The 14,668-nt window shown below is 47.7% G+C and overlaps 1 protein-coding gene across 2 annotated transcripts in view; it reads left to right on the top strand.

The window, feature by feature from the left end:
• Positions 1-14,668, top strand: part of YLPM1 (YLP motif containing 1) — an 820,959-nt gene that overhangs the window by 542,857 nt on the left and 263,434 nt on the right. For both annotated transcript variants that reach the window (XM_085626748.1, XM_085626747.1), the window contains exon 14: positions 5,839-5,922. In XM_085626748.1, coding sequence (XP_085482874.1) covers positions 5,839-5,922 — 84 coding nt within the window. The remainder of the gene's footprint in view (positions 1-5,838; positions 5,923-14,668) is intronic.

Here is a 14,668-nt window from a genome sequence, read left to right as displayed (position 1 = left end):
ACAGTATCTAGGGGCTTCTCTGGACACCTCAAAAGCTCTAGCATACCCAAAGCCAGGCAGGATTAAATCCATGCAGGCTCTAATATTACAATTTCGACCTCAAAACTTGTTGCCAGCTAGAGTGTTTATGCAGTTAATTGGGATGATGGCTTCCTGCATTCTAATCGTCCCCTATGCAAGACTCCAAATGCGTCCCTTGCAAGAATGCTTAGCACATCGGTGGAACCAGGCTCAAGGCCAGCTGACAGATCTGGTGTTGGTGGACAGCCACACACATCGCTCTCTGCAGTGGTGGAATACAAACAACCTTTCCAGAGGGCGGCCGTTCCTCGACCCGGTTCCACAGATAGTACTAACAGACTTGTCGCTCACCGGCTGGTAGGCTCATCTACAAAGTCAAACTGTCCAGGGCTTATGGACCCCTCGACAGAAACAACTCCACATAAATCACCTGGAGTTACTAGCAATCTTTTTTGCGCTAAAATCTTTCCAACTTCTGCTACTAGGCAAGCAGTCCTAATACGTACAGACAACGTTACAGCAATGTATTACATTCAAAGGCCGGGGGAAGCGGTGGGAGACACTCTCTCCAACTTTCGCGCCTAGTGCAAACTATATGGAGATGGGCTATTCTTCAAAAGATATACCTCCTTGCAGAACATCTACCAGGAGTACACAATCAGATCGTGGATCTGCTCAGTCGACAAACGCAACAAATCCACAAATGGGAACTTCATCCTCAAGTTCTTCTTCCATTTTTTCAAATGTGGGGGCACCCAGACATAGATCTGTTCACCACACACCACAACGCAAAATTCCCAAACTTCGCCTCCAGGTATCCACACCCATTGTCCAAAGTCAATGCGCTATGGATGAAGTGATCAAACAAATTTGCTTACGCTTTTCCGCCTCTCCCGCTTATTCCGTTAGTGGTTCGGAAACCCAAACAACATTCCCTCACAATGATCTTAGTTGCTCCAACATGGGCTCGACAACCATGGTTCACAACCCTCTTGGAACTATCAGTAGTTCCACATAAAAAGCGAGAAGACATCCAGATCCCAATCAACTCAATCTTGCGTTCTGGCTCCTGAGGTCCTAGAGTTTGGCTACCTCAATCTCCTACCAGATTGTATGAACGTCATCTAAGAGGCTAGACGTCCTACCAGAAGAGCATGCTATGCAGCAAAGTGGAAACGATTTGTTGTTTATTGTACAAATTAAAGCAACCCATTAGATGCTTTCATTCAAAACATCTGTTACCTCCTGCATCTACAACAATGTAATTTGGCATATACATCTATACGACTACATCTAACTGCAATAGCCGCTTACCTCAGAGTTTGACACTTGTCTGTATTTCAAGTTCCTGCTATCAAAGCGTTCATGGAAGGACTAAAAAGAATAATTCCACCTAGAGTTCCACCCTCCAGAGTCTGGAACCTTAATATTGTCCTTACCAGGCTCATCCCCCCCCCCACCCCACCCTCCCCATTTGAACCTCTACACAAAAGTGAATTACAATTCCTCACTTGTAAAGTAGCCTTCCTGGTAGCTATCACATCCCTCAGGAGAGTTAGTGAACTCCAGGCTTTAACCAAACGGGAACCATTTTTACAAATGCCTCATAGTAAAGTGGTTCTTAGGCCAACCCAGAATTTCTACCCAAGGTAGTTTCTGCCTTCCACCTTAATCAGTCTGTTGAACTCCCAGTTTTTTCCCCTCAACCAGACTCAGTGGCAGAACACGCTCTTCACACACTAGACGTCAAGAGCGTTACTATACTACATAGAAAGGACTAAACCTTTTAGAAAGACTAAACAACTCTTTGCTTCTTTCTTCCCACCTCACAAGGGCAATCCCATTTCAAAAACAGGTATTGCAAGATGGATTGTCAAGTGCATCCAAATATGCTATCTCAAAGCTGAACGCACGTTAACCATTCCCCCTAGAGCTCATTCCACACGCAAACTAGAGGCTTCTATGGCATTCTTAGGGAATATTCCCCTAGATGATATCTGCAAAGCAGCTACTTGGTCTACACCACACACCTTCACTAAACACTATTGTGTAGATGTGCAAGCAAAGCAACAAGCTAGTGTGGGCCAGGCTCTATTAAGAACACTTTTTCAGACCACTGCAACGTATACAGGTTGCCACCGCTAAGGAGACAAACTGCTGTATAGTCTATGCTAAAATATACAATCTACAGCTCATATGCCTCGAACGGAAATGCTACTTACCAGTATGCATCTGTTCTTGGCATGTAGAGCTGTAGAGTCTTATACACCCACCCACCTCCCCGAATACCTTTACCCGTTACAGTATCATCTTAGATACATTATACACGGACATCTGTTCCTACTAACTCCATTACTATTCATGGCGAAAAACAATTTGGGGATGGAGTCGATGCCCATGCGCTCTGTCACTACAAGGAGTCGCCTATCTCTTGACTAACAAAGACTTCTTCCAGGGCAAAAACAAACTGCAAACATCCAAGCCCAATACCAGATGGCAATCTATGCTAAAGTATACAACTCTACAGCTCTACATGCCAAGAAGAGATGCATACTGGTAAGTAGCATTTTCCTTCTAGACCCAGTTTTACAGGTGACCATCACTGCGGACCCTTCCCTTATGGGTGGGGGGAGGGGGTGCTTCTGCATCATATGACCGTCAACAGAACAGACTTAGTATGCAAAACATAATGCAGACTCATGATGAAGGTTCACCTTTTGGGAGTCCTTCGGTTTGCATTTTCACTGGCCCTTCGGGACTGTGGTGGGCACTTTCGAGGGCTTCTTTGCTGCCTTGTCGCATTCCTCTGCCTTGTCGCATTCCTCTGCCTTGTCGCATTTCTCTGCCTCCCAGACCAACAATCCCTGTTCAGGTCACAAACAATAAGATTTCCAAAGGGACTTACAAATGTTTCCGTACACTACTTATATCATGTCACAGTGGGATTTGAATATGGTGCTGTCTGTTTTTTGAGGGGTGTGCTCCATTCAAGCCCCTTCACAGTGGTAATTTACACCTTTTGACTTGAAAACTGTTTGTTCATAGCATGTTTCGCTACAGATAACAATTGCTGTGCATACACTGCCATCTAGTGTTAGGCCCGGATATTTGCATCTTGTTTTTCTTCAAAGACGTTTCAAACCACAAAAGTTGCTGTGATTACTCCCTTAGTTCACAATGCACCAGGACAACAGCTTTAACGCAGATTTTCTTCTCCCATTTGGTTCAGTCGTTTAACTCCCAGCTCTGGGACCAAACCATTCTTCAGAAGCTGTCTGAATTTTCCATCTCAGCGACATTGAAAAGAATTGCTACTTATCCTGTGCCCAATTGAAGGAGTCTTCACCGACACCTTAGCGCAGTCTTTTGAGGCACACTGCCAATGACTTCTCTGTACTGCGATGAACACTCTCACCTAGAACTGCCATTGGCAGGACTTTAATACTTTCAGGTCTTATTCCGGAGACTGACTGTGGGTAGTTATGTTCCTGTTTTGCCCTGTTTGCAACACCAACTACCTCCAGTGAGACCACCAAGACATGCAACCTCAGTCTCTCGTCGGAGCATGACCAGGACGTCTGAGGCTTCTGCTGCAGGAAAATCCTTTCATTCAGATAAGGGAGGGTTTGGACACATCACAGGATGCAACAACAAGCCTCCCGAGACCCCCTGACATCTTTGGGCCAGAAAATCTATTCAGCAACTATGATGAGAAAACAGCCTGTCCAGATCTTTAGCTGTCTAGGGAGGCGAGAACCCTGTGATTGAGTACTCTTAGCGTGAGGAGGCCCTGCACCAAAGCACTTTGGGCAGGTGACAAGGTCAACGTCTAGAGCTCCAATCGTGATGCAGATGAAGTCATCTCAACTTCCAAAGTGCCCCTGACCAAGTCAGAGCACAGCTTCCTCTGGAGTCAGGCATTATGCCCTGAGCCCAGTTTGAAAAGACATTGACCTTTGGTTCTGGCCCTACCAATTAACATTGCTTGATGCCAAGCAAGCTTCCACTGAAAGTAGTCATGCCCCTCATCGAGGGTCAGAACACCCAGCTTTGGAGCCGAAGCTGACGCTGAACGTCCTACTTAGACTGGCCTCAAGACTGGCTCCGACATAACCTTTGATGCCAAGATCCTTCTGCATCAAGGAATCTATCTAGCTCTCAGAGGTCCCTGACAGGAGACGGAAGGTTTTCTTCCATCCCTCCACGAGGAAGATTCTTGCTAAGCCTCCAGCTTCTTGGCCCACACATACACCTTTCTGCAACCTTAAAAAACATAAGTTGATCTTCGAAGAGGAGTCTTCCTTTGAACCTCCTACAATTTTAGACCTTAGTGCCCAGGGAAAAAATGACCATTAGGAGGACTACAGCATGAAACCCACTGATGAATCTGATCTAGACCCAAACCTTGCTAAACTCCCCTCACAACACTATAGCTTATGTCGTAATTCAGAGTGCCGCCCCCGACATGAGGTGAAGATGTACTTTGCCCACTACAATAATTATTTCCTTATGTCAACTCTTAAAGAGAGGGAGGTGCTGTACCTCCCCATGCTGTTGGGCATGTTCGTCTGGAACTGATAATTTTCAGTACCATTGAAAACCAGGGTTGTCCCACCAAGGGTAGAAACAAAGTACAAAACTGCTCTGGATGAGCTAGTGTACATCTGTTGTCCAGTTCTACTGACTCACTGGTTGTACAAACCGCTCACAACGCACTTCAGCACAGGCAACAGGGGATGTCCCTCCGCCTGACAGAATAAATGGATATATGATGCTGGCAAGTGCGTGGCCACATACTGACAAATAGCAAATGCAATTGGCCTTTTCTCTTGCTATGACGGGCATCATTGGGAGCTAATGCAAAACAACATCAAACACCTCCCTGAGGTGGGCCGGAAGAGAGAAGAAGTGTTGGCGGTGTAGGGCAAAATGATATCTAATCTTGGCATCCGATAAGCCCTCAATGCCGTAAATACCATCCCCAGTGGCATGAACACCAGCTGCCTAACTCCAAATCCAAAAGCCTGAGGTCCAATAGCAACTTCCTAACGTGGTTTGTTGTGGAACATCTCACCGGCTCTTAGGTTAATGAAATGCTAGAAAAAATCTGAAAGGACACGTACATTACTAAATCAAAGTCCTCCACACAAAAGTCCACCTTTTGCGAATACCAAACCAAACACTGATTCAGGGTAATAGCATCCTCCCAAAGGCAGGGTTGCCAACAACATCAGCAGTTCTTTCAGTTCATGCAGCCCTTCAAATCCTTTTCATGAGATTGGTCTAGAGATAATGGCTGAGGTAGCTCCAACCTGGTTGCCTCAACCTCAAAGAAGTGACTTTCCTTTCATTCCCACTGACCACTTGTCAGAGGAAGACTGCCGTTCTATGTCCTCCAGTGGTAGGCAATTACGTTGGGCAGATGGGTGATCTCTGTAATATGGGGGCGGAGGATTTTTACCAAAAGTGAGTTACTTTCTTATTCTTTCCTGCACTTTTGCAGAAATGTTGTGTTTGACATCAATGAAATTAACCATGATGACCTGGTGTTACATATAAGTAACTTTTTCTTCTGCTTTCTGCTCATAAAAAGAAGCTAAGTGGATACTGGCTTTTTTCTTGAGGTTCAAAATTGATGAGATACTTTTAGGAGCTTATATTTTAAGCAGTATGAGTTTAACCACCCTGTTGAATTACTGCTACAAGCCCGCATGCTTTTGAATACCTTTTTCTGTTGAAATGTTCTGTGAAGATTCTTCTTTGGCATGCTTATGGTTGCTATTAATTTGGGATCCCCTTGTGGCAAACCGTTAACAGGTGTACTTGGCAGAGACAACTGCTGATAACCAGACATGTGCCAAGAGGAACGTGCACGGTCGCAAACTAAAGGAGATAAATAAGGTAAATATTCACTTTTGTCATATTTTCTATTATCATATAAAGTTTTCACTTGGCCCATCTACTATGCACATAACCCTTTATGAATGTTGTTAGTTTTTTCTTCAATTAATGTTTGTTTTGAAAACACAAATTTGCTAATTTTTATTATTTTTGAGAATTGGACACAAAATTAAGACGCTTAAATTGCACATGTATATCTACTTCGGTGTTTATGTGAATGTTAACATTTTAATTCAGAAGTTGAAGCTTCTTACTGTTTATATAAAAAGTATGATATCTGACGATCTCAGGAGCTTGATCAGAGCTTGAATATTCAAACTAGGAGCAGCCATCGGAGGCTTTTAGAGCCATGTATATATAAATCATTCATCAATTGGTATTGCCATCCAACTACAACATTCACCAAGGTCTTTTGCGGCCTTGGTTTTGAGGATTCCATTAAAGAACAGTCGCTGATTTAACTTTTGATGTCCCCATCAGTGGTGTGTTTGTATTAGTTCCACTGTTACGTTAGTGTGTCATTGTTGGACTTTGGAGGAAAAAACGTGTACTCTTGAGGGAATCCCCGGCTGATCCCACACACAGTAAAAACAATCTATAGTGTCTTAAATTAAAAGTATGTGTTCGAGGCATATGAGCTGCAGATTACACACTTGTGCATAGATCGCCATCTGGTGTTGGGCCTGGATGTTTGCAGTTTGTTTTTCCTCTTGGAAAGTCTTTGGAAGTCACGAGGTCGGTGACTCCTCCTTTGGATCGTATTGCGCATGGGCTTCGGCACCATCCTCAGATTGTTTTTTTCCGTCATCGGGCTCGGATGTAATCTTCGCGCTTCGGTTCCGAACAGCTTCCAGTTCGACGATCGACGCGCAATCCTCACCCCAATTCGCGGTATTGTTTCGAACGCGATCTCCCCACTCGACGCGACTTCTCATAGGCACAGACCTTCGGTTCAAGACGTCGACGGCGGCCTTCGGGCCTACCCAAGCTCCGGTCCTGGCTAATGGAAAGGACTCCATTTAAAAAGTGCCCTCGATGTAGGTCCAAATTCCCCCACTCCGATCTCCACGAGGTATGCAATCTCTGCTTCTCCCCTGAACACGAGGCTCGAGACTGTCCGGTGTGCAAGTCCTTCCGTCCAAAAAGACTATTCGAGACCGAAGAGCCAGAAGAACCATGGCACACTCCTCAACAACGATTCCGGCGTCGATGCTCCAGAACAGCATCACACCAACGAGGGACTCGTCAGCGCCTCCGAAGCAGACGACTCAGATGTGCAGGACATCACAGAGGGTCGTGAGTACTAATCTACCCACCCCCCACACCCTAGCTGGCACCGAAAAAGGCTTCGGTCACGCCTTCGCCTCCGGGCCTAGGCAAGACCAGAGACACTGCTTCACACACCGCACCTTCGGGCCCGGTAAAGAAGCCAAGTAAGCCTTCCGGCGACTCGGGCTCGAGCCAGCCCACCGTCGGTGCCGATAAACACTCTTCGGCACCGAAAAAGAAACCGGCCTCCATCTCGACACCGAGCCCCGCACCGAAACACTCGGGGTCGAATCCCAGCTCTTCGGTACCGACACCATCTTCGGTACCGACCAAAGCACACAAGGCCACCGACACTTCGAAGCCGAAACCCATCTCGGCGCCTACCAAACAACCGGAGTTTCCTAAGCATGGTTCCAAACAGCAAATCGGCACAGATAAACATAAGAAACCAACGGCCCCGATGCCTTCGGTGCCGACGGACCAACCAACCTCGCCAGAACTTTTTACACCGGATCCCTTACAAAAAACATTAACCAAGGATCCCAAAACTGGACATTTAATGCTCTCTATCAAAAAGAGACAATTGGAGAAACCGGCTCCGCCTCCACCTCCAAAGAAGAAGGACTCTGCTACCTCCCCTTTCAGACTACCTTCCCCACCTCCTCCACCGCCTCCACCTTCTCCTCCTCCACCTCCTCCGCCTTCTCCTCCTCCACCTCCTCCGCCCTCTCCACCCCCACCTCATCATTCCCCCAACTCCATCTCCGGATGATGATGATCAGGGGGATCCATATGACGACATAGGGGATGTACCCCAAGATCTACCTTCAGGGGACCCCACCTCCACAGGATCCCCAGACCCATGAGACGATTATAACATCCCTGATGTCCCTAACGTCCCACAGGACGTTCTTTACCCTTCCAGACCTTCTCCACCAGAAGACTCATTGGGGTTCAACCACCTATTACAAAGGGCGGCACACTATCACGGGGTAGATCTACATTCCTACCCCGTGGAGGAGGATTTCCTCCTCGATACATTTGACACCACACATAGGACCCCCTCCATATTGCCTATGCTCAAAGGAGTTATAAAGCATGCGCCAGAGGTCTTTAGGACCCAGTCAGAGCCAGGGTCATTAACCCGCGCATTGAGAAGAAATATAAATCTGCCCCTACAGATCCCTCCTACATTAGAGGGCCTGCGCCACTAGATTCTCTAGTAGTCTCCACCCACACGTAAAAGGGCCAACTCCCAGGCATTAGGCGAAGCACCACCACCTGACAAGGAGTCTAAACTCTTGGACGCATCAGGCAAGCGTACTGCATCCCAAGCTGCCAACATATGGCGTATCGCCAATACACAGGCGCTACTCGCCAGATATGACAGGGCCCATTATGACGAATTGGAAGCCATAATGCACCATCTCCCTGATAAATATAAAGCTAGGGCCAACAAACTCATTCAGGAGGGCAAAACCATTACTAATACCTCCATACGCTGTGCCTTAGATGCAGCAGACACAGCATCTAGGGCTATCAATACTAGTATCCTCCTCCGTTGCCATGCCTGGCTCAGGATATCAGGGTTTAAACCAGAGGTACAAGCTTCCATCCTCAACCATCCCTTTGACCAGGAACATCTGTTTGGCCCCAAAGTGGATGACGCCCTAGAGAAAATGAAAAAGGACACTGACACTGCAAAATCCTTGGGAGCCTTACAATCTCACCCTCCCAGACGCTCCTTTCGCCGCTCTTCCTTTCAGAGCACATCCAGAGGCTACTCCTCAGACACCGCTTCCACTTCATACAAATCCCCTACTCAGTCTACCTTTACAAGGGGTTACCAAAGAGGCGGCTACAGGGGCAACAATAACAAAGGCAGAGGCAAAACAAACACCGCCCGCTCCTCCACCGCGCCTCCCCAATGACTTCCCCCAGACCATCACACTCCGGTCGGGGGCAGACTCCAACATTTCCTTCCGGTCTGGACTACCATCACCTCAGACAAATGGGTAACACAAATAATTTGGTCAGGCTGCTGCCTAGAACTAACATTTACCCCCCCCCCCCCCCCCCCCCCAAACATTCCACCCAGACAACGCCCAATGTAAACCAGAACATCTGCGGCTACTCAAGCAGGAGGTAATCTCCCTCCTAGACAAAGAGGCAATAGAACACGTTCCACCCAACCAACAAAATATAGGGGTCTACTCCCTGTATTTTCTCATACCAAAAAGGGACGAGACTCTACGGCCCATCCTAGACCTTCGGCCCCAAAACACATACATACACTCAGACCACTTTCATATGGTGACGCTTCAGCAGGTACTTCCACTACTTTCTCAAAACGACTTCCTCACCACTTTGGACCTAAAAGACGCTTTCTTCCACATTCCAGTGCACAAGGCCCACAGGAAGTACCTCAGATTTGTAGTGGACGGCCAACACTACCAATTCAAACTGCTCCCGTTTGGAGTCACAACCGCACCACGAGTATTCACCAAGTGCCTAGCAGTAGTGGCAGCACATCTGCGAAGACAACACATTCATGTCTTCCCATACCTAGACGACTGGTTGATAAAAGCCACTTATACAATCAGTGTGTACAACACACACACCACCATCAAGCTAATTCATCAGCTGGGCTTTACGGTAAACCACGAAAAGTCCCATCTCCAACCATTCCACATAAAACAATATCTAGGTGCCACTATAGACACCTCAAAAGCGCTCGCCTACCCCAATCCTGCCAGGATTGCAAGCATTCAGGCTCTACGCGCAAAATTCATAGCACAACACTCGCTTCCAGCTCGGGTGTTCATGCAACTAATAGGGATGATGGCCTCTTGCATCTTCATAGTACCTCACGCAAGATTCCAGATGCGTCCTCTCCAAGAGTGCTTAGCGCACCAATGGAACCAGGCCCGGGGTCAATTAACAGATCTGGTGTTGGTAGACGGTCGTACCCATCGCTCTCTGCAGTGGTGGACCACCACAAACCTTTTCAAAGGTTGACCATTCCTGGACCAGGTTCCACAGATGGTACTAACAGACGCATCACCCTCCGGCTGGGGAGCTCATCTATTACATCTCACCATGCAAGGCAAATGGACACCCCAACAGAAGCTACTCTATATCAACCATCTGGAGTTACTAGCGATCTTCCTAGCCCTAAAATCTTTTCAGACACAAATTTTGGGCAAAGCAGTCCTAATCCGCACAGACAACATGACAGCCATGTATTATATTAAAAAACAAGGCGGCACACACTCTCCACAGCTCTCTCAATTAGCACAGAGCATATGGAGATGGGCCATTTCCCTGGAAAATCTTTCTCCTAGCCCAACATGTCCCAGGAGTACAAAACACTATAGCAGATCTACTCAGCAGACAAACACAACAACTCCACGAGTGGGAACTTCACCCGCAAGTTCTTCACCCATACTTTCAAATGTGGGGGCATCCACAGATAGACCTCTTCGCCACCCACGAAAACAAAAAATGCCCAAGCTTCGCCACTAGATACCCACACTGTGAGAAAGTGGCTCTGTATATACTGTTCCCTAATAGGTACAGGGTGTACAGAGTCCACAGTCCCCCAGAGGCTGATAGAGGTCAAAGTTAGGTATGACCTTACTCTCAAAAGTGGTAGCTTGGTCGAGCAGTAAGGCAGTACCAGAGGACAGTGTAAAGCATTTACTGTACACACTCAGTCAGCAAATGGTTTCACACACTCAATAACTGAACTCTAGGCCAATGGTTTATATATATAAAATATATGCTTGTTTTATTTTTAGAACCACAAAGGGGGTAAAAATATACTTTCTCAGAATGAGAGGTTGAATATAAATACTTTTGTCTTAAGCAATAAATTTGTGTAAACAGTCACAGTTGGTTGCAATAAACAATCCTATTTCCTAAACATAACAATGCATTGAGCTCAATGGTAAATTCAGGTTATTTGTAATAAATTACTTTTCAGATTACTTTTGGAATTCCAGGTCTGGCTCCTAGAACCAGCCTTGGGTCAGTATTCAGAATCAAGTGATGAAAGTCGACTTAATAACTGTAATGATTTTTAAATAATATTTAGCTATTTCAAAAGTTAGCACTTAGAAAATATTTCAAAGAAAACATTCAATGGATCTCTATGGCAAGAAATTCAAATTGCAGGTAGAGTACTTTATCGTTACTTTAGTAATCCAGGACTGGGTACCTAGACCCAGGACTGGGGTCTTTATCAAAAGCAGGTAAGTAATTTCGTTTGCAGAAATGGTACGATTTTAAAAGAATATTTCAAATTTGCAAAAATAGACACTTAGAAGAAATTTCACAGAAAAGCAGACAATGGTTTCCTATGGGAGAAAAATGAGTTAGAGGTAAGTATAGTTGTGAACACTTTTCAGGGTCAGGGCTGGGCACCAAGATCCAGCACTGGGAGCTCACCTAGGAGCAGGTGAGTAAATTCGTTTTTGTCACTTGGCTGATTTTTGGTGAATTTTTGCAGTTTTGAAAAGTTCACACTTAGAAGATTTTTGAAGAAAAAGCCAGTCAATGTTACCCTATGAGGAAAATGAAGTTAGCGGTTTAAGGGTAAGTACTCGACTGGCAGAGTTGAAATTCCGGGCATGGACTCAGGGGTCCCCCAGTGTTAGGTAGGTACAGTTGGTTCACCCTCAGCGGTTTCAGGACGGCCGGGTGCAGAGAGAGTTAGGCCCAATGTTATCCTATGAGGGATAGGGGGGCCTTGGTTTGTGGCTGTGGGAGCTGGGCTCCTGGTCACTTACTCAGGGCAAGTGGGGAAGTAGGTTAGTGTAGAGAGGGCACTGCCAGGGCCACTCGGGCGGCTGGGTGCAGGGTGCTTTTGAGCCTTCGGGCGCTCAATGGAAATCAATGGGAATGTTCCGGTTTGGAAAAAGGCTGCAGGCTCGGGGACGAGGATGTTTCAGGTGCCACCACCACTTCGAGAGGTAAGTTGGGTAGTTGTAGGTTAGGTGGGTACCCCGGGATTGGGCACAAGGGGCCGCAGGGCGCCGGGTGCAGGGGTGCCTTTTGGCGTCGGGAATCTTACCCTCTGGTTGATCGCGGTTGGGGTGGCACTTGGTTCTGAGGCTGCAGGCTTCCTCCGGGATGTCGAGGGGGGTCCTTGGGTGCCGGACTCGGGGTCACAGTCGCCGTGGGGTCGTCCTCAGGGTCTTTGTCCACTCCGGCACTGGCCAGGCTTGGCTGGTGCAGAGTGTGTTGGGTCCGCGGTTCCGGGCTGCTGCCAGGGGTTAAAAATAGGTTTCTTGAGTAGAGCCTCTACTCATGGGAGTCCCAGGGGCTTAGAGCCAAAAGGTAGCCAGGTCCTCCGGGGTTGGTGAGGTTGCTGGCCACGAGAGATGCCGCGCTGGTGCAGGTTCGAGAGTCGACAGGCCGGTAGGGCTGGGGCCTAAGCAGTTGGTGTCTTCTTCTCTTTTTAGCAGCTGCAGGGCAGGTCTTTGTTCTTCTTGCTCTTCTTGTAATTTTCTATCTGGAATCTGAGGAAGGAAGGTTCAGGGGGCCCCTAAATACTAGATTTAGGGGCGTTACAGGTAGGTGAAGGCCAGGGACCAATGGGTCCTTGTCCTGGGGTGGGTACACCCCCTATCCTGCCTCTCTCCTGTGGGAGGGGGGCAGTAGCCTAATCCTGATAGGGTAGGGCCTCCCATCTTCAAGATGGCGAGAGCCCGGAGATGTGCTTCACCTCGCCTCCCCCACCTGAGGGGTGGGGTGGGCAGGCTGGCACATCCCCTGTCCTTGTATGGGGTTTCCGGCCAAGCTTCCCGCCAGAGTGGGGGGTTGCAGTGGCCTGGGGAAACTTCAAATGGCGGCCTGCCTTTGAAGCTTCCCTTTGCTCATCCTGGGGGAGGAGATTTCTCACCTCACCCAGGATGTGCATTGTTGCAGGCCCGGGAGAGCAGGGGCTCTCCCACCCAGGGGTCCAGCAACGTGTCTGCTGTGTGGCAGCCTGGGCACCCTCAGAGCAGACGTGGATTGTAAGTTCGCTGTAAGGGGGCATCTCTAAGATGCCCTCTGGGGTGCTTAGTACATTAAATCCTACACTGGCATCAGTGTGGGTTCAAAGTGCTGAGAAGTTTGATACCAAACTTCCCAGGCTTCAGTGTTGCCAATATGGTGCTGTGGAGCTCGTGTTTGACAAGCTCTCAGCACCATGTACTCTTAAATGACAGCACTGCACTTACAGTGCCCAGGAATGGACCCGGGTACTGTAGGGGCACAGGGCTCCTGCTCCTGTGCCCACACCATAGGCGTAATGCACCCAGCTAGAGGGGTGGCTGACATATGCCTTGGCAGTGTAGGTGATGGGCATGGTACACAGTGAGGTGTGCCATGTCGACTCTTTGTTTTGTCCTGCACCCAGACACTCAGCCTGCAAGGGCAGTGTGTGTGTAAGGGTACAGGGCCTCTGAGGGTGGCACAATGAGTGCTGCAGCCCTTAGAGGCCTTCCCTGGCCACAAGGCCCTGGGTACCTAGGGTACCATTTACTAGGGGCTGACATGTGGCTAGGGTTTGCCAATTTGGAGTTTGTGTGGTTTAAGGAAGGAACATAGGCCCTGGGCACCTGATTGGCAGGAACCCAGGGTACACTCAATCGAAGTACATTCAGCAATTTAGCAAAAAGTGGGGGCATACCATGCAAGAAAGATGGCACTTTCTCACACACACCCATTGTCCAAAGGCAATGTGATATAGATGAACTGGTCAGGCAGATTTGCGTACGCTTTTCCGCCTCTCCCACTCATTTCACTAGTAGTGCGCAAACTACAACAGCACTCACTCAGACTAATATTAGTAGCGCCAACTTGGGCCAGACAACCGTGGTACACCACACTGCTGGAACTATCGGTAGTACCGCATCAAAAATTACGCCCCTCTCCACACCTCTTAACCCAGAACCATGGAGAGATCAGACACCCAGACCCAGCTCAGCTCAACCTTACGATCTGGCTCCTCAAATCCTAGAATTCGGGTACATAAACCTTCCTCCTGACTGTATGAACGTCATCAAAGAAGCTAGGCACCCTACCACTAGAGCGTGCTACGCCACCAAGTGGAAACGTTTTGTTATCTCTTGTCATAACAACACCATCAATCCACTAGATGTGTCCATTCAACACATCATAGGCTACTTACTCCACATACAAAGATGCAATCTAGCCTATACGTCCATTCGACTACACCTCTACTTACTCCACATACAAAGATGCAATCTAGCCTATACGTCCATTCGACTACACCTCGCAGCCATAGCAGCTTACCTACAAAACAGGCAACATCTCACTCTTTCGAGTACCTGCCATTAAAGCCTTCATGGAAGGCCTTAAAAGGATAATTCCCCCCAGAGTGCCACCCTCACCTGTGTGGAACCTAAATATCGTTCTTACCAGACTAATGGGACCTCCTTTTGAACCCCTACACAAATGTGAACTT

This window comes from Triturus cristatus, chromosome 9 (assembly GCF_964204655.1).
Source record: "Triturus cristatus chromosome 9, aTriCri1.1, whole genome shotgun sequence".
Classification (NCBI taxonomy): Eukaryota; Metazoa; Chordata; class Amphibia; order Caudata; family Salamandridae; genus Triturus; species Triturus cristatus.
The sequence above is the reverse complement of the archived record's forward strand: the minus strand, read 5'-3'. Positions and strand labels throughout refer to the sequence as shown.